Source organism: Lissotriton vulgaris, chromosome 1_1, assembly GCF_964263255.1.
Source record: "Lissotriton vulgaris chromosome 1_1, aLisVul1.2, whole genome shotgun sequence".
NCBI classification, from domain to species: domain Eukaryota; kingdom Metazoa; phylum Chordata; class Amphibia; order Caudata; family Salamandridae; genus Lissotriton; species Lissotriton vulgaris.
The window spans coordinates 1,635,696,985-1,635,718,761 of NC_141685.1; the positions used below are offsets into that span (position 1 = coordinate 1,635,696,985).

Genomic DNA, 21,777 nt, shown 5'->3' on the forward strand with positions numbered 1-21,777 from the left:
TCATTGTAAAGTGTGTGTTTATTATCTAATGTGTTCGGTATAATACAAAGGCTATTTTTATATATAACCTTGTGTGGAGTTTCTTTTGTTGTGGGCCTTGGGTGTTGTTGCGGGGTGCGTGCGCAAATACTTAACCTACATTGCCTCCGGGATAAGCCTTACTGCTCGTGTCACATTACCTGGAGGGTGAGCAGGGGTTATCTTTGGCCTGTAACTCCCTTGCCCTGACTAGAGTGGTGGTTTCTGCCTGGCTTTGTCGCAAGCCTTAGCCAACCGGAAACCCCATTTCTAACAAAAAGCTGTTTGATTTTTGATGATGCTGAATAGTTCTCTAGGTCTATTCTTAGCACAGTCGAGTAGTGAGTGGGAAAAGGAGGCCTATTCATTGAGGATGTGTTTTTTATAATTAACCCTTGCTGTTCTGAGGAGGGCAAGATTCGGGGGGGGGGGGGTGTTGTCTCCAAGTGCGTTCGGTCATCCTAAGCGTGTGTCTCTCATAGTTGAGATCCGCATTAAACCAGGATTTGGCAGGGATGTTTTTTTGTGATTTTAATTTGGCTAGAGCAATTAGGACAAGATCCTTAATGATGGATTTGTTGTAGTGTTCAGTAAGATCATTAGCATTTTGTGAGGGAGGTGGAAGTTGAAGTTTTGCTTTGATCTTAGTCTCCAATTCGCCAGGAGGAATAAGGTGAAGAATTTAGTAGTGATACACGATCAAGGACTATTCAAAATCTTGAGTGCTTCTCCCTAATGTGCATTTGTGATTTCGTGTCATTTAGGTGGTTTTCTGGCAGTTGAACCTCGGCGGTTAAGTACCAAAGTTGATTTGTTGTTGGGACGTGGTCTAGGACCACTGCTGCCAAATCTGTTGAGTACCAAACGAAAGTAGATTCCCATCGGGAATTAGCCTTGTTACCCTTAAATTCAACCCGGGTCGGATTGTTATTTTGGCTTTCTTCATTATGCTGAACAAGAGTGAAAACATTTCCTGACAATACTCAAAATGTGAAAATGACTGTGGTAAGAATAAGAAAGGACACAGGAATACAAACTGCAAAATAAAAGGCAAGATATTGCAAACACTACTGGATTGGACCAATCCTGGAATTTGCAGATTCATGTGCCATCAAAGAAGACGGGGGATGTGAGGGCGGCAAATGTTTTATATTTAGAAAAGGAAGACAAATAAGTAAAATGAGATAATATTAAAAATTGTAAGACTGGTAGAAATTTTAACTTTGCACCAACACAGTCCCAGATGTCCCATTAATAATGCCAGAGGATCAACAGAGAAACATCCACATGCAAACTGATGAAACTGAGGTTGTGTAGTCTGATCTGCAAACTGTGTTAACATTGCAAGGTGTGGCATGCCGTCACCAGCACCGGAAGCAGATGACAGTGTACCAGCACCAACCAGGAGTGGGATCCTGCTTTTCACATCTCTGAAACGATATCGTGTTTACTGCTTTAAGTGAGCTCTTAATGGAGCATCAAATCAAATGCGTTCTCTTTTGAGAATGCACCAGAACTGAGTTGTCTTATGCAAATGTGTTTGGATTGTGGCAAACTTGCAGTTATGTATTGATTGAGCGATTTTTGTATTTGATAATGGGCCGAATAGGAAGTGTATGATCTTGTCAGGAATATTTGTAGTGTGTTGCATGCTTACATGCATGTGCCAAGTTACTTTTGCCATTGAATTTGTTGAGCTATGATGCATGATTGGCCATTGCTCTCTGTGCGAAGGATGTTCGGCTGAGAGGCATATTTAGCTGATGATATGCCTTGGATGCAATGCTGTGTGCATGGGGTGTGGAATGTCTGAATCAACCTGCTGTGAATAGTTGTATGTAGACTGGGGAAGGATAGTGATGTGCTGTTCAGTTAGAAGCATTTGGCCAACTATCTGGCTTGGGTGTCATATTGTGCACATTAAGCTATTGGGTCTAATGTGTCTTGTACATGTGATTTAAGGTCAAATATATCTTTATACTTTGGGCCTTCTAGTAGGATTGTGAAAGCAGCATTTCTTTAACTGATGTACTCTTTGCAGACTGTGACGTATGAGTGTATAAGGGGGGGATTTGGTGTTGGAGTGGTATTGTTTAGCCGGCTGTGTTGCCTGTAGTGCACATGTGGGTGTGATAATTACTGTACAGACTGTAGTGTGGCATTATATCAGATGTGGTTGCAAATGGAGTGTGGCGTGCTGTTGCTGTGGCAGCGTGAACAAACACTAAAGTGCTGGTGTAATATTTGTAAGAGCACCAACCACATTAATAGCTGGATCTTAACCTCCTGCAGTGTGTACAGTGAACACTCCATCCATGCCATGAATAATTTCCTGTGTCAAGGCAAAGGCTGCATTTTACCTCAGCCAAATAAGCATGTATAATTAGAATGAATGGGTGATTTGAAGAACAAGACTGGTTGCTGTTTATGATGTTAGCCCAGCTTAATTACAGTAAATAGTGTGGGATTGGGTAGATTGAACACAGCTCCGTAGAAACTTACATTGGAAAAAAAGGACAAGTTACTTACCTTCGGTAATGCATTATCTGGTAGAAACTCTATCTAGCTGCAGATTGCTTACTTTTTGAAATCCCAGGCTTCAGGCTGGACCCGGAAACTTTTGCAGAGCAATACATCGAGTGGCTCAATTCGGCTCCACGTGCGGTGTCTATATAGGAGCCATCCAAGTGTGCAGACGTCTGTACTTTTACTTTTTTCACGCCAGTAGCGCAGAGCCACGAAGTATCTGATGTAGTCGTGTGCAAAACTAGGGCCTTGAAAAGGGGCAATAACCCTAGTCCTAGAACATTAGGCTGTAAAGCGGGAAGGCATGGTTGGAGCTATAAGGAATCTGCAGCTAGAGTCTCTACCAGATAATGCGTTACCGAAGTAAGTTACTTGTTCATCTGAGACTTCTAGCTGCCGATTTCTTACCTTTTGAATAGATACCCAAGCCATACCATCCCGGCGGTGGGCTGCGGACCAATTGCTAAACTAGGAAATCCTGCAGGACCGAGTGAGCAAAATGCTCCAAACAATAGTGTTTTGCAAACGTGTGCAAAGATGCACATGTTGCAGCTTGACATATGTCTTGCACAGCGACACCCTGAGCCAAGGCCGTAGTCGCAACCTTTCCCCTGGTGGAATGGGCTTAATCCCTCTGGGAATCACCCGACAAGCTCAAGGAGTATTGCCTGGGAAATAAAAAGGTAAGGAATCTGCAGCTAAAAGTCTCTATCAGATAGTCACTGCTTTAAGACGAAGTACCCATGGCCACACTCACAATAACTCGTCATAAGATTCCCACTTGTCCTTTGGAATGTGACAACATTTAATTTGAGTTCATGGCTGAGACTTGTAGCGGTTTTGAATATTAAAAAGAGGATTTAGTACAGTGCAGTATCTATGGTTTTAAGTAACTCACATCATTAGTAAGCTAGTGAACTTAATTTTTTTTACCAGGGAAGGGGGTGAAAGTGAAATATGGATCAATGCAGGTGCAGCTAGAGCCAAGAAAGCACTCACTTTTATAGAGTAGCTGGAATCAAGTTGAGACTGTGGGAGGACGTGACACTTATTGCAAGCTGCCACTGAAATGAGCCTGCCCTGTACACGAGGACCCTCAGCAAATGGTTCATATTTGAAAGAGGGGATTGATGGAATACAATTTGCTGCATCTTTATATAATTTTACAAAACGAAGCACATGTAGAACTTCATGTAAGTTCTACTCAGTAGAGAGAGAAGGAACGATCTGATACAATGAACAGTTGTATGTTGCAACCACTCAATCCCCAACCATGCAAGGCTGAACAACGCGGTTTTAACAACGACCGCGTCTTAACCATGCATGCTTTTACCATGCATGCCTTTACAATTAATCAAGTTGTGATGACATATTTGGTAAAGGCGTATGCATGGTTAATGTTCTGCCCTAGCCTCCGCCCTAAGTCCTAAAACCCAGCCACCGGCCCTGACTACGACCCCAGCCCTGAGTACAACCCCAGCCCTGAGTACAACCCCAGACCTGAAAACACCTCAGCCCCCCACTGAATTCTAAAAGCGGGGAACAGCCATTACATTGTGGCTGTTATCCCGCATGCCGTTACCACGCATGCGTTATAACAACGCGTAGTCTTTACTACGCATTCTTTTACAACGCATGTACTTTTACCACACATGCCTTTACAAGGAATTTTGTTGTAAAGGAATGTATGGTAAAAGCACATACGTTATAAAAAAAAATATAGGCGATCCACATCGTTGTGAGGAAATATGAGGAGAGAGAGGTAAGGGGGATTGGGCCTCGGGTGGGGGTTACTAAATTAGGGGAAAAGAGGGTCGGAGGGATCATGTAGGGATAGTGGTTTAGGGCAGGGAAAGGATTGGGGGTCGGGGGTCATGCAGGGATAGCGTTTAGGGTTTGGGGTAGGGAGAGGACTGGGAATCGGGGTCGTGCAGGGTAGTGTTATAGGGTAGGGAGAGGACTGGTGGTCAGGGGAGGGTCGTGCAGGGGTAGTGTTTTAGGGTTTAGGGTAGGGAGAGGACTGGGGGTTTGGGGGGTCGTCCAGGGTAATGTTTTAGGGTAGGGAGAGGACTGGGGGTTGGGGGGTCGTCCAGGGTAACGTTTTAGGGTAGGGAGAGGACTGGGGGTCGGGGGGAGGGTTGTGCAGGGGTAGTGTTATAGGATTTAGGGTAGGGAGAGGACTGGGGATCACGGGGGTCATGCAGGGGTAGTGTTTTAGGGTTTTAAGTAGGGAGAAGATTGGGGGTCGTGCGGGGGTAGGGATTTAGGAAAGGGCAAGGGCTGGGGGCAGGGTGTCATGCAAGGTTAGTGATTTAGGGTTTAGGGTAGGGCAGGGTAGTGTTACTTAGCTTACACACGTTTACCAAGTGTTTGCCTTTGCCATGCATGCCTTTGCATTGTAATGGCATGCGTGGTAAAGGCATATGAGTGGTAAAAGAATGCGTTGTAATGGTAGGTCGCTGTAAGTGTGCTAGCGTTGTAATGGCATGCGTGGTACTACTATGCGTAGTAACGTCATACATTCCCTAAAAGCACACCCCAGTCCTAAATACGAAGCCCATCCAATCCCTTAAAACACTCCAGCCCCTCCATGCCCTGAGCCCTAAAACTTGGCCCCCAGAGTGGAAATCGGCCCGGCCCCCACCCCTAATCCTTCACCCCAGAACTTGACTCCGACCCCCCCTGCCCTGAGCCCGAAAACCTTCATCCCACAACTCGACCCCGACCCCCCCACCCTAAGTCCTAAAACCTTCACCCCAGAAATAAAAAACACCCCCATTTAAAGTATAAATAATCAAAATAAAAAAATATTTCAAACTTGAAATCGACTCGAGCCCTCCCCCTGCCCTTAAGCCCTAAATTCTTAACCCCAGAACTCGACCCTGGCCCCGCCCCCCAAGCCCTAAAACCTTCACCCCAGCCCCCGCTCTAAGCCCGCACACCACCCCATTTAAAGTATAAATAATCAAAAGTTTACAAAAAATTGTTGTCACCTCGTAGACGACTGTGGTTCGGCCAACGTTGTTAAGTCACACCTTGTTTTGACTGCGTGGTTTAGGCTGTTTCCCGGAATAAACTGACGTTTTATGCTACCACTCTGAATGTCCTACTGCCCCCTCAACCACACAAGGCCATGCAAACCAGTTCACTACTCTCTGTACGCACTGAAGAGCCAACAATGTTGCACAGCAGAGTATATTTTTCCAGTGCAGGCCCTGTACTGCCTCTAGGAGGTGACCCACTAGTGTGATAGCAAGTCAAGACCCAAGCCGCAGCCACAGCCCTGAATAGACACGGAATCCCGATGGAACAGCTTAACCATGAGGGTTGGTTTCTTTACTAGCTCAAGTACTAGGGAACAAGGAGCCCTCTAGCTGTTCACAGTGGGACAGACCCTGCAAGTGTAAACCAGGGTGTCACACCACACCCATGTGCTCCTGGTTATAAAATCAAGCTGTCCCAGTAGGACACTCTTTCAACTCTGTACACCAATAGGTGAGGCTAGACTCATTTCCTCCCCCACATACAAAAAGATGCTTACCTGCCTCTGGACAATAAGATGGCCATTGTTAGCTATAATTAACTTTAAAGAATCCGCAAGCCCACTGCCAGCACACACTTCACGGCGCTTCCATTGCAATATTCATTCAATGATGTTCCTTAGAAGTTATGTACAGCAACAAGCGAAAGTTGTGAAGGGCACTGCTTAAGTTAACATCTCTAGCCATGCTGTCTAGAATGTATTCTACATGTATTGGAAGATATATCAGTCAGTGATGCACATTAATTTGGATAAAAACCAATGGCCCTCAATCCGAGTGGACTGGGCATATTGGGATCAGGGTCAAAGATTGTTTGCACCCGATCCTGATATTCCGAGTTTTGCAGTTTTTTACTCCTTCAAATTTCAGTAGCCATGTGGTAAAATCTGGTAGAAAAGAGGATAATGTAGAGGAACTGGACACAATAACTGATTCTGCGTGTTTATCAATTCTGAATCATGCAGGAATTTCACACCTAGAAAAAAGCAGCAATATGCTAGAAGGGTTTTCCTTCCGGTGGAAACAGCTCACTGTAAAACTGGCCCACTTGGGATGAAGGGAGATCTGTTTCTAAATTCCTGATTTCTTATATTTTCAGTGACAAATTAATTTGTCCTATTGATGCTCTTTTAAAGGCAAACGGTGATGAATTTAGTACAAACCTAGAGTGGATCAATATGGTTGTCAGCACATAGCCCCAGGACAATCAACGCTGATGTCAGCAACGTGTTGTCCACTAAGGGGAATCAATTTGCACTTTAATAAACAGAAATGTAAAAAGCTGAATTCACTTTTGTTTTGATTTGCCTATTTATATTGTTGATTTGTGGTGCTATTTCATGTGCAGATACTGAGCTTTTCCAAATTGACAACATTACTGGTGCACTTGTCCAGTTGAAACCGGTGGAGAGCAGCAAAAGCACATCATCCGTCGCCCTTCGTATCATGGTAGGTCTGCTGTGTGATCATGTGCCCCGTACATCACCTCAGTAAGTAAATACCACTGAAACCCTTAGGTTTGTTGTGCACACAGAGTACTCAAGGTACTTGTAGCTTCCTCAGCTTCCGAATACATGTCCTGGTTGTGAGTTCTAAAGCTAAATGAGGGGTTGTTTTGCTTTTTCCTCTGATCCTTCAGTTGCTGGTATGAGGGAGGCCAATGGTAACTTGCATTTCTTTAATGGTTCATGAATTGTACAACATCAGGTAAGAAAAGATCATTGATATTAACTCAGGGTGAACAAAATCGATGATAATACTTTATACCAATCAGCAGCTTCAGGTCCAACCTACCTACCTTAGAATTTGTTTGATGGTTTGGTTAAATCTTACCACGACCCCATCTAGGATGATACAGTGAGGTCTTAATGTTATGTATTTTCAAAGGATTACATATGTATGACATTATCTGGGACATACAAATGAATTCATTGATCCATGATTATTTCACTCGTAACACCCACTCTGGCAAAGAAAGAAATTTGGACATCACAGATATGAATTGCAGTGGTACATTGCAAAGGAAATGTGCTGGGGTTTCAAGTTGCAAAGTCTACAATTGCAAGGGTGCATCGGTGGATCTTTTCGATGGCTCTCCTGGGTAACTAGGTCCATTCTGATCCTCTGGAATGGATAAGGGTTCTTACAGGGTTGTAGGATCTCTGTTACCATGCCAGTCTTCACCTCTACCAGTGGGAGGGGCAATTCTTAGATGGAAGCGTCTTAGAGAGGGTAGAATTGAAGGAGATGGTCTTTCGAAGAGAAGTTCTCCAAGAGCAGCACCAGAGCACAACACACTTATGAGCAATGCCTCAAAGCGTGTACCAGAAGCCAAATAACACTAGATTCCTGGAAACCAAGAAGTACGCCTGATGGGGATACATCATCCACGCACACCTTCACCAAACAGTCAACAACGTTGAAGGTGGTCTCCCAGCACCAAGGAGCAAGGGAAATAGTAGGTGATGTCAAAGATGGTGCTATCCCTGGCGCCAGTGACAAAGCTAAAGAAACAAACAGCGACTCTAGCAGGAGAACGAGAACTGTTGAGGTGGAGCCAACTTCAACAATGCTAGTGGGGCCTACTGACATCAGAGTAGAAGCCACTGACAGGGAAAAAGTCCTAGGGCCTGAAGGCAACTTGGGGCTAACAAGGCACTAGAAGGAGGTCACTGGGGTAAAACATCACCTGCAAAGCGTATGTCAAGGCTACTACTTAAGCCAGCACCTGTATGCCAGGAAAACCTGACAAACTTGGCAGAAACCGGCACAAAAAAAAGGCACTAGACCTCCGCCTAGTTTGACAGGATCCAAAGCACAGAACAACACCAAGGCCAAAGCAGGGAGATTAAGCTGCTGCCAAAGAGATCTGCCCCTCGAACTGGAGTAGCAAAAGATGGAGAGAGCAACCCTTAAGGGTATGAAGGCAAAGTGATCACCAGAGGTATTCATGATTACAGAGCCATCTCACCAGAGTCACTCTGGGAGCTGGACTTGGAGCGGGACCTGGAGGCCCTCCAGCTCTTTTGACCTAGGCGCTCCCCCATCCCCCGGTGCCCCTGGGCGTTTACCAGAGGAAGACAAAGACAAGACAAGGTTTAAGTCCACAACTGCAATCTGGTTACCTAATATTAATCACTGCCACTGGAAGTACAGAGCACTCCGAATCCGAGTCCTTAAGCTTACCTCCTTCCTCCGCCTTACCCAATCAACTTTAACTCACACTCTGAGTATGCACTGGTTCCAGCGTCAAAGCACCTTTCCATACATACAAATGAAATATTGTATAAACTCACAAATTACAACTACAGTAAACATGACACGCACCGGTATACTTATTCAGTCTCTCCTTGACATTTTATCTGCACCTTAAATGCAGAATTAAGTTAGGATGGCTGTTGTCCTGGCCTTGGACTGGGGGGAAGGCACACTGAGCATACAGCCTGCTTTGGCCCTGGAGAGAAGGGTCTAGGGGCAGGGTCTGGCCTTTTACCTCTGCTCCACAGCCACAATCCATATACGCCCAACGTGTCCTGGGTGCCAGCCCTGGCATGGACAATGCTCTAGGTGCAGGACATGCAATGAAGTCCCTTTTTGCTGGGTATGACCTTTAGAAGTGCCCCGGATGAAGTCCACTGGGCGTGAGTACAGCTGTACCCATGGTGCTCCACGTCCTAGCCCTGACCTTTTAGTAAGGCCTTGCCAGCGACATCCGTTACACTAGAGCTCACTGCAATGCCCGCTGATCTGGTCTTAGACGAAAGAACGACAATTGACATTTAATTGAACTGTATGAGAAGAATGGATTATTGACAGTGGTAATATATTGTTTCATTTACTGCGAGGATAAAATCCTAATATGGCCACATGTTATTTTATTTAAAAAGGTAAAATGTTGATATTTGTTCTTTGCAAAAATAACAATTGATGGCCAGAATGCAGAACAATGTCATACATTCACCCCAGTACAGAGATCTGGGCCTAAATCCATCGTTTTTTTGCACTCCACACCACCCCAGTTCAGACATGGCCATATGCAAATCAGCCTTGACCCTGTGCCTCATGGGAACAGTCCAGCCCGAACTGCCAAGCCATGTATTCCCTGGACCGGAATCAAGCATCTTAGGGCCGGTTTCTGGCTATCAGCCGTCTTCAGCCGGGGGTGGTGTGGAGTGCAAAAAAACGATGGATTAAGGCCCAGATCTCTGTTCTGGGGTGAATGTATGACATTGTTCTGCAATGTCTGCATTCTGTCCATCAGTTGTTGTTTTTGCATTTGTCACCCCGAGTGGGATGGGTATGCTCGGACGTGAGTCCCATGCTCTCCACACCACTGGAGTCAAGCTATCCTGGCTGAAGACGGCTGATAGCCAGAAACTGGTCCTAGGATGCTTGATTCCGGTCCAGGAAAGACATGGCTTGGCAGTTCGGGCTGGACTGTTCCCATGAGGCACAGGGTCAAGGCTGATTTGCATATGGCCATGTCTGAACTGGGGTGGTGTGGAGTGCAAAAAAACGATGGATTTAGGCCCAGATCTCTGTACTGGGGTGAATGTATGACATTGTTCTGCATTCTGTCCATCAACTGTTGTTTTTGCATTTGTCACCCCGAGTGGGATGGTTATGCTCAGACGTGAGTCCCATGCTCTCCACACCACTGGAGTCAAGCTATCCTGGCTGAAGACTGCTGATAGCCAGAAACCGGTCCTAGGATGCTTGATTCCGGTCCAGGAAAGACATGGCTTGGCAGTTCGGGCTGGACTGTTCCCATGAGGCACAGGGTCAAGGCTGATTTGCATATGGCCATGTCTGAACTGGGGTGGTGTGGAGTGCAAAAAAACGATGGATTTAGGCCCAGATCTCTGTACTGGGGTGAATGTATGACATTGTTCTGCATTCTGTCCATCAGTTGTTGTTTTTGATATTTGTACTTTTCCATCTCAGAACCATGTTCACGACAAACAACTAGCCTCCTCTTCCCTAGGAGGGATAAATGACTGACATCTCGCTCACATCTTCACTGGGTCCGCAATGGGACTAACGAGTACAAATGATTATTATGCAGTCCTCTTTTGTTGTTTATCTATATATGTCTCTACCATGTGACTGTGTGCTGCTAGGCTTCTCAAGTGAACGACATGAGGAAGTACTCCATAACAGACGTCTTCATCAAGGTCCTAGCAGCCAACAGGCATCCTCCGCGGTTCAGCGCATCCCGTTACCATGGCTACATCCAGGAGGACCAGAGCCTGGCAGCGCTGGTGACCACCTACAGCGGGCGGGTGCTGTGCCTGAACGCCTCCGATGCAGATTTTAACAATGTAAGTACGTGGAGTACAAAACACACCACGAGTTTCATAGTGGTGTGGATACTGCACCCGAGTGGGAACTCCTCCTCAGCATCCTGTGTCATTGGTTATCTCATCCAAACGATCCTCCCACTCTGTACGTCTATCAACAGTCCCTCTGCCTCCTTTTATCTCCTGCACCCCTTCTTCCTTCCCTCATTTAATTCCTTCCTTCTAGAGGACGCTGTGTGTCATGTTAGTAAAGTTGCCTCAGTTCCTTGCCCTTCAAATCGATAACTGTATTCCGACCAACAAGAGCAGTCCGGGTGTGGTATGATTTTAACATGAAGATAGATCCGTGTGAAGATTGGATGATGATCCTGCGTGCGTGTGTCCGTGTACGTACATGAGTATGCGTGCATCTGTGTGTGTGTGTACATTTGTAATCCAAACTGTCTTCAAACTGTCTTCAAAGTGATGGTAAATCCTTACCAAACCAGACCCCCCCCTACCCCATCTCTGCAAGGACTATTACGCTACGGAGACTGTTGCCAAATAAACTTTAGGTACTATCAAAACACTAAAAGTGTAGTTATAGTTGCTTTGGGCCACTGTGTTACCTACACCAGCATCAGGGAGCTTGTGGTACTACAGCAGTGTTATTTGTGCTGCTGAGCCCTTCTCCTGAGGATGAAAGAGTAATTATAGTTTTGTCGGCGCTTCTGCAAACCCGCTCTTTATGACTGGGAACAAACTTCTAATTATTTGTGGGCCGCCTGTGGACACACAATGCTTTCTCAGAATATCGCAGTGAACTTGCATTGCCGGATGCTCCTGTCCGTTGGACACCTTATTAACAACCTGCAGTTTGGGCTTCATCATTTTTGGGTGTGGCTTAATAGCACTGCTGTAGGCATACCATGCATTATCACCTGGAATAGAGCTTCAAGAAGCTATACGCCATCCATCTGGTGATCTTCCTATCAACAAGCTTTTGCTTGGGCAGAAGGTGTGAGCTTCCACTGAGAAAAGAGTCTTTGTTTTGGATTTTGAGGAAGCTTATGCTCAACAGAGTAGGTCTATGTTGCTTATGATAACAAGCCGACAATGGTGATTTTGTGAAAGTTAAAGAAATCCTAGTTTCTATTAAAGATACAGAGGTGAGTATTGTGCTCTCTAATTTACTCTACTGGAGAGGTGTGGCTCACTGGTTAGAGGCGGCAGACCCGAGTGCAGAGAACGGCCCGGGACCAGGGTTCGATTCCCGACGCGGCAGGGTCTTGGACCAGGATCAGCGGACTGATAATTCTCGCATCGGTGCCTACTCCGACCAGGGAGCACACTCGGCAACTCTGGGCATTAGCTTGCCTCATCTCCACAATGGCCCCACACAAACGCCGGGGATGCCTGGTTTCACCTTGGAGACCCCCAGGAGGGACTATCTCACAGGGAAAGCCAGGACGGGTTCCCCAGCGGTCTATAGCGCTACGAGGCCTCCGGGTAGCAGTGCGCTTTACAAGACACAACAATTTACAATTTACAATTTACAATTTACCCATCAGCAGCGAAGAAATAACAAATGTACAATTTATATTAAAAAATACTACATCCCCCATGAGTCAAGTGATAAATATAAACACCATATTCGTCCAATTTAATCTTTCTGACTTATAACATTCTCCATTTTGACTACTTCTTCCTCTTTTCTTTTCTTTAAGAAAAGTGTTATATTCTAAAACTTTGAACCAAATTTGATGAAATGATGTCCAACGTCTGTGTTCATCTTTTAACTGCTAAGTCAACCACTATCTAAATGCTTCTCATTAAAGACGAAACATTCTCATACCATCAGTTTTGACCTCTAGTAATGTACCATTCGAAAAACTTGAAGCAATATGTTGGCCTCTCGCGTCAGATAAGGTATATTACTCCCCTCTTTGTCTTTAACCGAATATAGAATCTCTTTAGCATTGTTCATAAAATCACCATTTCATGACAAGTCACGGAAGCTTCTATTATCCTATTTCAAAGCTTATTCAGAACCAGAAGCTACCACTTCAACTAGGTTAAAATAGAACTATTTGGAAACTAAATCTGCCTACCAATCTGTAGCTTTCATAATATCCGAGTACCAACTTGGAATCCTTTCGGGGCCACTGAAGCCCTAACGGAATTGACACTAAACACAACTATGTCAATTCCCGCTTACTGTGTTGACCACCTAAGGCAAAAGGCCTAAGCAGGGGGCACTACCCTTTGATAAATAGGTTTCATGGCAATAAGTAGCTGCCTAACCCTACGAGGTCTTAGTGTCTTTGTTCGTGCCTCATATTGTCTTAAATATAGAACCCCACATAATTTCGGTCTTGCCTTCCTAGGATTTGCTTTTGTTCTCCTCAAAATACAAACATTTAACACCCTCTGGATAGAAGGATCACCTTACAACGTCTAGAGGTCATATGTCAGATAGCCTTCTATAAAAAATAATTGATAAAAAATAATTCAGAGGAGCATTGATGGCATTCACGAAAGCTCCCTCATGGCCTGTGACTCAATACCTGGCCAGAGTAGGAAGAGTTCTAACACCTGTTTCACACCCCAGTAATAACATGGCTGAGGAGGAACCTAAAGTCTCACACTCATCAGCCCACAGACCAGATGAATGTTCCCCTGTTGGAGCACCATCCACATAGGAATGACCCACCAAAATGTCAGTCACGCAAAAATTCACTGTTCTGTTTCTTCAATTTTACTGTGTTAGTGTTGGGTTATGTGGCCCTTAGGATAAATTGTCAACATTGCTAAGTTAGTATGAGTTTGCTTGCCCTATGCTGCTGCTTTAGGGCAAGCTTCTGCTAGTTTCTTTTTGCTAAACTTTGCCTCTACCCCATACATAATAACAGATTGTTTTTCACATTCTCAGCTTTCCCTTCAATTCTGTCTGAACATAATGCTCAAGGTCAATCAACAATGTCTCTTGTTATTCTGTTCTGGTCAGTCCCTATTTACCGAGGTCCTGTTTTCTTGTGCCTAGTTCTGTGTATGTTACAACTGTTCGAGATAGGGAATGCTCACCCACTTTTAACAATATTCACCCATTTTAATTCACAGCTTTCATTAATTGTCGCGTGCTCGTTGGAATGGTGCCCTGCCCTTTTGGCACCATGAGTACTACATCACTGTATTTTGGGACGGATCGCCATCCCAAATTCCAAGGCACAGCATCATGCTATTTGCACAATTCTTCCTTTCTGCTCAATTTAATCATGGTTTTTCTTTACCTTTCGTCATGTTAATCAACTTTTACTCTTCTCTTTAATTCCACACGCAAGGAAATATGCAACTTTTCACTGATTTCACATGTTCAGGTTTGTCCATCCGGACCGTATTCCAAGAACAAGTACAGACGCACGAAGTTCATCAAAAAGCAGTGTTTTATTAATCCAATGCATTTCGGGCACTTTCAAGCCCTTCTTCGGGGTAACTAAAAACAACAGTAGAACAGGCATCATTAATTATCTCACATAGTTCAATCTCGACATTAACAAAAAGTCATCGCTGAACAATTTTACCCCGAGCTACTGCAACCAAATGCGTTCCAACAGCATATTAAACTCCCCATCTGTTTAACAAATCAATTCTCAGTAACATCCCACGTAATATTACAAAAAACATTAACCATGCTTGAAAGTGCCCGAAATGCATTGGGTTAATAAAACACTGCTTTTTGATGAACTTCGTGCGTCTATACTTGTTCTTGGAATACGGTCCAGATGGACAAACCTGAACATGTGAAATCAGTGAAAATTTGCATATTTCCTTGCGTGTGGAATTGAAGAGAAGAGTAAAAGTTGATTAACATAACCAAAGGTAAAGAAAAACCATGATTAAATTGAGTAGAAAGGAAGAATTGTGCAAATAGCACAATGCTGTGCCTTGGAATTTGGGATGGCGATCCGTCCCAAAATATAGTTTTGTGTATGAGCAGAATCCCCGCAACATTAGCTTAAAAATAAAATTCAGAGCATGTCCTACAGCCGCAGAAGAGGGATGTAAAGTCCAAGACCATCTAGCCTATGCAGATCTGTAAGATTTGAATGTGCTTAGTGTCCATGACTCTCTGATAAAACCTTCAGCGTGCTCCTAATGCCTTCTGATGGTCTGTCTTTCCTGAAAATATGTCATGCCACCAGACTTGGGAGAACAGTTAGAAAAGAACACCCTGCCGAGAGTGATAATTCGTGGTCCTATACAGGATCCAATTCTGTTTAGGGGGGAGCAATATCAAATGTATATCAAAATCCAAGACAATAGATAGACAGCAGTCAATTCATATTTTTATAGAAAATATATGTTTTTTTAAATTTATTATCTGTTTTGATGCAATTAGTCATATTTAAGAAACAATCAAAAGATACCAGATTCTAGAATTAATAAAACCATCAAAAATGTTCATCATTTCATGTGGGGAAGATTTGGTCGGCGCTACGACCAAGAACGGCACAGGATTCCATCTAACTTGCCCTTCCCAAGTTGCACCCCCCGTCCATGCAACCATAACTCCATCCTTTCTGTTGCAGGCGAAACGAGATTTACCCGTGTGAAGTGGTTGAACATGTACGAGCATGAATGACCCCTGTAAGATGTGAGTGTCTGTTGAGCCCCTTGAAATTCCCTGGAGTGAGTGGAACACCTAATTCTCTGTAGAAAATTCTTCCCCTACCATTTGTCTAATATGTTCATTATTAAAGATACGGCAGAGGCAGGAGGCATAATATATTTATTATGAAATGGATACTTTAAAGCAAATCTTTCTGAGTGGAATGTTATTTACATTGTGTTAAGGCCTGTAGACGGATGGAGTAGTTTCTTACCTGTAACTCCAGTTCTGTAGTAGGGGAATCTCTGTGATAGTCATAATCTGTGAATAGTCCCGCCCATGTGCGGGGACCCCGGAGCAATCAAAATAGTCTCTTAAGTCGTCTTCTTCTGCAGTCCTGCATAGACACTTAAGAGAAAATGAAAGCCAAATAATGCAGCCTGACATTAACAAGGCTACATTGGCCAGCACTTCATCCTGAAGTTGAAAAGGATAGCCAAATAATATAGCAATTTCTACATTTTACAGAGTTTCACTCATAGAGAAACACCCCTTCACAAAAATCCTTTGTCATGATAGAGAGGAAGGGTTGGACAGACAAGCCCCATAGGCTGCCATTATGTTTCTGGAAAAGGGATACTGTGCCTTTAAGGAACCCTCCAGAGACCCTCGGTATCCCATGATGCACAGCCAAAGGCAAGTTACTTTCAGTTCTTTTTGAAGGCCTCTTAAAGCCAGGCCTGTAGCATTCATGAAAGCAATGTTTCTTCCACCGGGGAGGAGGGTGGGTCGCCTATGACTATCACAGAGATACCCCTACTACAGAACTGGAGTTACAGGTAAGAAACTACTCCTTCTATAGTAGGGGATCTCTGTGCATGGTCATAATCTGTGAATAGAATGGCAACCCATTGGTGGAAGAAAACCTGGAAGAAAAATCCTTACTGAGCAAATAAATTCCTCAGCAAAGCCTGCCCAACTTGCGCACCTGTCCTGGCATCAGGATCCAGGCAGTAATGTTTAGCAAAGGTGTGGACAGATTTCCAAGCCTTGGGCTTACCCCCTAGAGTCTTGTTAGCCTTCTGGTAATAGTATAGTTGTATACAGGACACAATCCACCTAGATATGGGCTGTTTGAAGGTGGCAAGACCAGAACCGTAATTAAAAAATAACTGATCTGACCTATGAATGTCTTTGGTCTTGTCTAAGTAGAATTTCAACACCCACCTCACATCCAGTGAATGAGGGGACCTCTCGGCCGGAGAGGAAGGATGTTGAAAAAACATTGGTAAAGTGATCGTCTGATTGACATGGAAGTCAGATATCACTTTAGGGAGAAACTTAGGGTGAGTCCTCATGACAACCTTGGAAGCATGAAATACAGTATAGGGCTCCTGACAACACAGAGCCTGAATCTCACTCACCCTGCGAGCAGATGTTATAGCCACAAGGAAAGCCGCCTTCCAAGATAAGTGCTGTAACGAAGCCTTATGAATAGGTTCAAAAGTCTTCTTCATCAACCTAGACAGCACCACATTCAGCTCCCATGGAGGCGAAGGACGTCTAATGGGAAACCTTCTTCAAACCTTCCAAAAAATCTTTAATAACAGGGATTTGGAAAAAGGAAGTTTGTACATGGGGTAATGGGTCAGTCCACCTCAGCCATTGGCTCAGTTGCTTTGTGCATGGCAGCATTTTGTCTGATCAGACGTGCATATTTTTCTTGTTGACAACCAATACAGTACGCGGGCCTTGCAGGGCATCCAGGGTACATAATCAGGCTGACATATACGAGAGTCAACATTTTCAACAACATTAGAGGATTGATTGCAGGTAAAATATATTCCGAAGGTAGGTAAGAACAAAAAAGAAGAAGAAACAACTGCGCCACATTGACTCCATTCAATAATTAAAACAGTCTTGAGTAGAGGGACAGTTTTGGCCACCCACAGTTGCAGCGAATAAAAGCACTAAGAAAACGCCAGTCTACTAGTGTCATAGCAACAGTTCTTCAGCGTCACACGGGGGGAGAAAGCTCTAGATATAGTCCCCTGTAATCAGCCCCTCGTTTCCAAATTTTGTAGTGTTTAGGAGGACATCCCCTCGCTTCAAAGACCAGGAGTTTCTGGCCCATACAAAGGTCTAGACCCCTCTTCCATACCCCAAGCGACGGTGGAGATTCATTTTTCCAGACCTGGGCGATATCTCTCTTTGCCAGTGTGAGACTCAGAAATAGGAGGTGGCGCTTATATCTATTGCCTCCTATATCTTCCGTAACATGCAGCAAGGCCAACCTCGGTGAGGATGCAATGTCCCACCCCAGAACCTCGGACAGGCGTGTAAACACCCCTTTCCAGAATCTTGACAATGTCGGGCAGGACCACACAGTGTGCAGGAAAGTACCATCCATAGATCCACAGCGTAACCAATGTAGGGACGCGATGAGCCCAGCGTGCCACATTCTGTGCCTGGTATAGCAGGCTCTGTGTAGGTATTTAAACTGGATAAGGCGCAGACGGGCCGCAATTGCTTCACTACGCAGGGATTCTAGAGCCTCAACCCAGTCCTCCTCTAAGGGGACTAAGTCCTGCTGCTGTGCCTCTCTAGTTTTATGTATTGTGCTAGGGGTATTGTTAATAACTGTACAATATATTTTAGTTATCTTGTGGTCCCCCAAGTCGCCCATAAGAACTTTGGCCTCGATGGGGTTAAATTCAGGGATCTCTGTTAGGTGAGATATGTATGGGGTAAAGGCGGGTCGGAACTGGAGATAGCGGTAGAACTGCGTGCGGGGCATATCATATTCCGTTTGTATATCAAGAAAGGACTTGAAAGTGCATACACGTACAACTGCCCCCACTGTGTCAATCCCAATGGCCTCCCAGCCCCGAAAGCCAGACAGCCAGACAGCTGCGCCAGTTGTGGTAATTTTCCATTGTTCCACAATGGAGTTTCCCTAGTGAGTCTCCCCCACTAACCCATCAAGCGGAGTGCCGACTTCCAAATCTTGAAGATTGTAGCGGGTCGTAGCTCACGAAGCAGTGCGACCGAATAGAGAGCCATGTGTAGGGTGGTGTCTCTTAGTAGCCAGCGTTCCACAGCATATGACAGGTCCCCACAATCACCACAGCACCAGTCGTTGAGGACGAGCAGGTGTGAGGCCATGTAGTACGCCTGAACGTCTGGGGTAGCCACTCCACCAGAGTAAGTAGACTGGAAGCAGGTCCTCAGGGCTACTCGCAACGCGCCACCCCCCCCCCAGAGAAAGCGGGCTAGAATAGCATTCAATTGGCGAAACCATGTTGGTTAGGGATGGTTCTGTAATTGATAAAGGAGACGAGGTAGAGAAATCATTTTAAAAATAGCGGAACTACCAAAGAGAGATAGGGGCAGGTGGGACCACACTCACGACTGGTAGCTTACCTGTGTCCATAATGGGGCGAGGTTCTTGGTCAACGCCAATGCCTGGGACATTGAGAGATATACTCCCAGATACCTGAAGCCGTCCAGGACCACCACTACCTCACGCGACCAGTCGCCTAGCCGATCTCACCCGCAGCAGCCACAAAAATGATTTGCCCCCATTCATATAGAGGCCGGAGATTTCGCCAAAGATCTGCATAATGCGAAGAAGGCGTGGCCCGGTCCGGTCAAGGTCTGTGAGGAAGAATAAAACTTCATCCGCATTGAGTGCAATGCGTTCGGAGATGCCTGGTGTCCACTCGAACCCGCACGTCAAAGCAAACCCTGGTCCACCACCCCAGGTGGACCAGCTCCATATTATATGGGACTAGGCGGTTTGCAATCACCTTGGCCAGAAGCTTAGCTTCCACATTGAGTAATGATATCGGGTGATATGACGAGTATTGTTCTGGCGGGCGACCCGGCCTCAGAAATACAACAATCTCCGCAAGCCACCAATCCGGTGGGAGATTGCCACTCTCCAATGACGCCTCCAGCGCCGCAAGGTAGGATTTTAGTAATTGTGGTTGATATTTTTGGAAAAACTCACAGGGGTAGCCATTTCAGACCTAGTGCCTTTCCCACCCGCATGTCAAGCAGCACGGTCAGCAGTTCATCCACCAACAGAGGAGCGTCCAGTGTATCTCACGTTGTATCCTACAGCGCCCGAGGAGGAAAGTCAGCAATACATTTCTGTACAAGGTCTGCGGGTAGTACTACCTGAGGGGCATAAAGATCTGCAAAATAGGAGGTGAAGCAGTCAGCAATGGCGGACGGGTCCGTAGGAGCAGTCCCATTAGGGCCTTGTATACTCGTGAGCGTCTGAGGGTGTAGTGTCTGCAGAGTCAGGTGATGCAGCAGGGCTACGGACTTGTCTCCCCATTGGTACATCTGACTACAGGTTGTAGGAGAGTAGGGTCTGCTTCCTATGGTCACCCCCACTTTTTGCTGTGATTTTCAGTTTTTTCTACTTTAGACGGACTGTGGTCCTGTTAATCAGGCCCACAGCCTAGCTGTTCTCTCTCTAAATTGATACCATGTACTTTAGGTACATACCAGATTGGGTATTGGGTCACCTTTGTGAGTCCCTGTATAGTGTACCATAGGTATCCAGGGCATAGGTGCATTCAAGGCCTACCAGGGGCTGCAGCATGTATTATGCCACCCCTGGCTGGCTGGCCCTCCAAACTGACACCACAGGTCTGTTCACACAGCCTGGGTAAGCCTAGGGTATCTATATATTCCTTATATTTAGACACATAGTAACCTATAAGCCACTCCTATGGCAGGCCTTAACAATCCTGGAGGCAGAGTGCTTGGTTTTATGTGAGAGGGTGCCCTAGCATGAGCTGAGCCCCTCTGCAGCTTTCGGAACCATCTCCTTATAGCTGTTCTATGATATAGCCATTCCATATACTCTTATGTGCATTATAATCCTCGCAGTGAATCCTAACTTTGGTTTGGCTTTATAAAAACATGTTGTGTAAGGTGTCAAACACTTTGGAATACTACCCCCCCCACCAGTCCTGGTGGCGGGGGTAGCATTCCACCCTTCTAGAGGGAGAAGACATGTAGTTACTGGTGAACCCGGTTAAAGTTAAACAGAGCCTCAGCATCACAAAATGGATGCTGCTGCCACAGACACGAGTCTGACCTCCTGCTGCTAGACGAAACTCTGACAGGCGAGGCCTGGACAATAGGTTTCCTGTCAAGGGAGGTGCTAGCACCTCCCCAGACAGGCTGTAGTGTATTGGAACAGGGAGGGCTGCATTCAGCAAATGCTTTTCCAGACACTGCCTGGGGCACACAAGGTGCTCCATGCATAGCCCGGTTCAAACCAGTTGCTGGGGCACTCCAGCCCCGCTCTGGCGCGAAACTGGACAAAGGGAAAGGGTGTAACCACCCCCTTCCCAGGTCCACCCATAGGAGGGACCTACCAGGTAGCACAACCCCTAAACTGAGTATAAGTATAGGAGCTATGTCCCTAGGACTTTAGGTTACCCTGGGCGAATCTTTGCAAGACATATCCTGGACCTTCGACATTCCATTTCGACTGGAAGACGGAAGACATCTCCCTTGTGGCCAAGGAGCGACCACCCTGTGCAAACAGGCACCACCAGTAACTTGCCGGTCTGCATTGTCGAGGCTCCCGCCGGAACTCGAAGACTCTGCGACACAGGACACAGACTTCCAGACATCTCCGACTCTGCTCGACGATCCCAGTAAAGCTGAGACCTGTGGCGGACACGAGGGACGTGGGACCAGAACTCCTGGACATCCAGCATTTTGCTAACTGCATCGACTCCTGAGGTAATTCGCAGTTGTGCATTGGGGTACGAGAAGCCCCAGACCCGAGCACCATTTGCACTGAAGCTCAAGCCTCTAAACTCCACGAGTGTCCCGTGGGGCCCGCTCTTGCATTTCAGCTCGATGCGTCTTCCCGGTTCCTAGTCTGTTGACTAGTGAGCCCCCCCGAAGACTTTCCTTAAAATCTAACTTGCTTTCCTGGTTGTTCTAGGCTTGCTCCAGCTTCCCTGCAAAGGAGAAGCACCACAGATCTTGCTGGGCTGCACCAAAGCCAATCTTCACCTCCTGCGTGGATTGCACTTGCCAAGGCTTGTTGGGTCCAATCCGGATACCAACACCGCATTCAACTAGATCCGTTGTGTGACAGCTCGAATCCAGCTCTTGGTCATCGTCGACACCTCGTGGCTGCAGAGACAAGCTTCACCTCTTCAACTTGAAATCACTCAACATCGCCTGATTCCTTCCTGGTACCCTCGTGGTCACTGGCATGTGACCCAGACTCTGTCCCTTCTGATTTCAGGTTCTTCAGATCTTC

The 21,777-nt window shown here is 45.8% G+C and overlaps 1 protein-coding gene across 2 annotated transcripts in view; it reads left to right on the forward strand.

The window, feature by feature from the left end:
• Positions 1-21,777, forward strand: part of LOC147750962 (cadherin-99C-like) — a 172,637-nt gene that overhangs the window by 112,959 nt on the left and 37,901 nt on the right. For both annotated transcript variants that reach the window (XM_086937395.1, XM_086937387.1), the window contains exons 9-10: positions 6,934-7,034; positions 10,706-10,906. In XM_086937395.1, the coding sequence (XP_086793521.1) occupies positions 6,934-7,034; positions 10,706-10,906 (302 nt within the window). The remainder of the gene's footprint in view (positions 1-6,933; positions 7,035-10,705; positions 10,907-21,777) is intronic.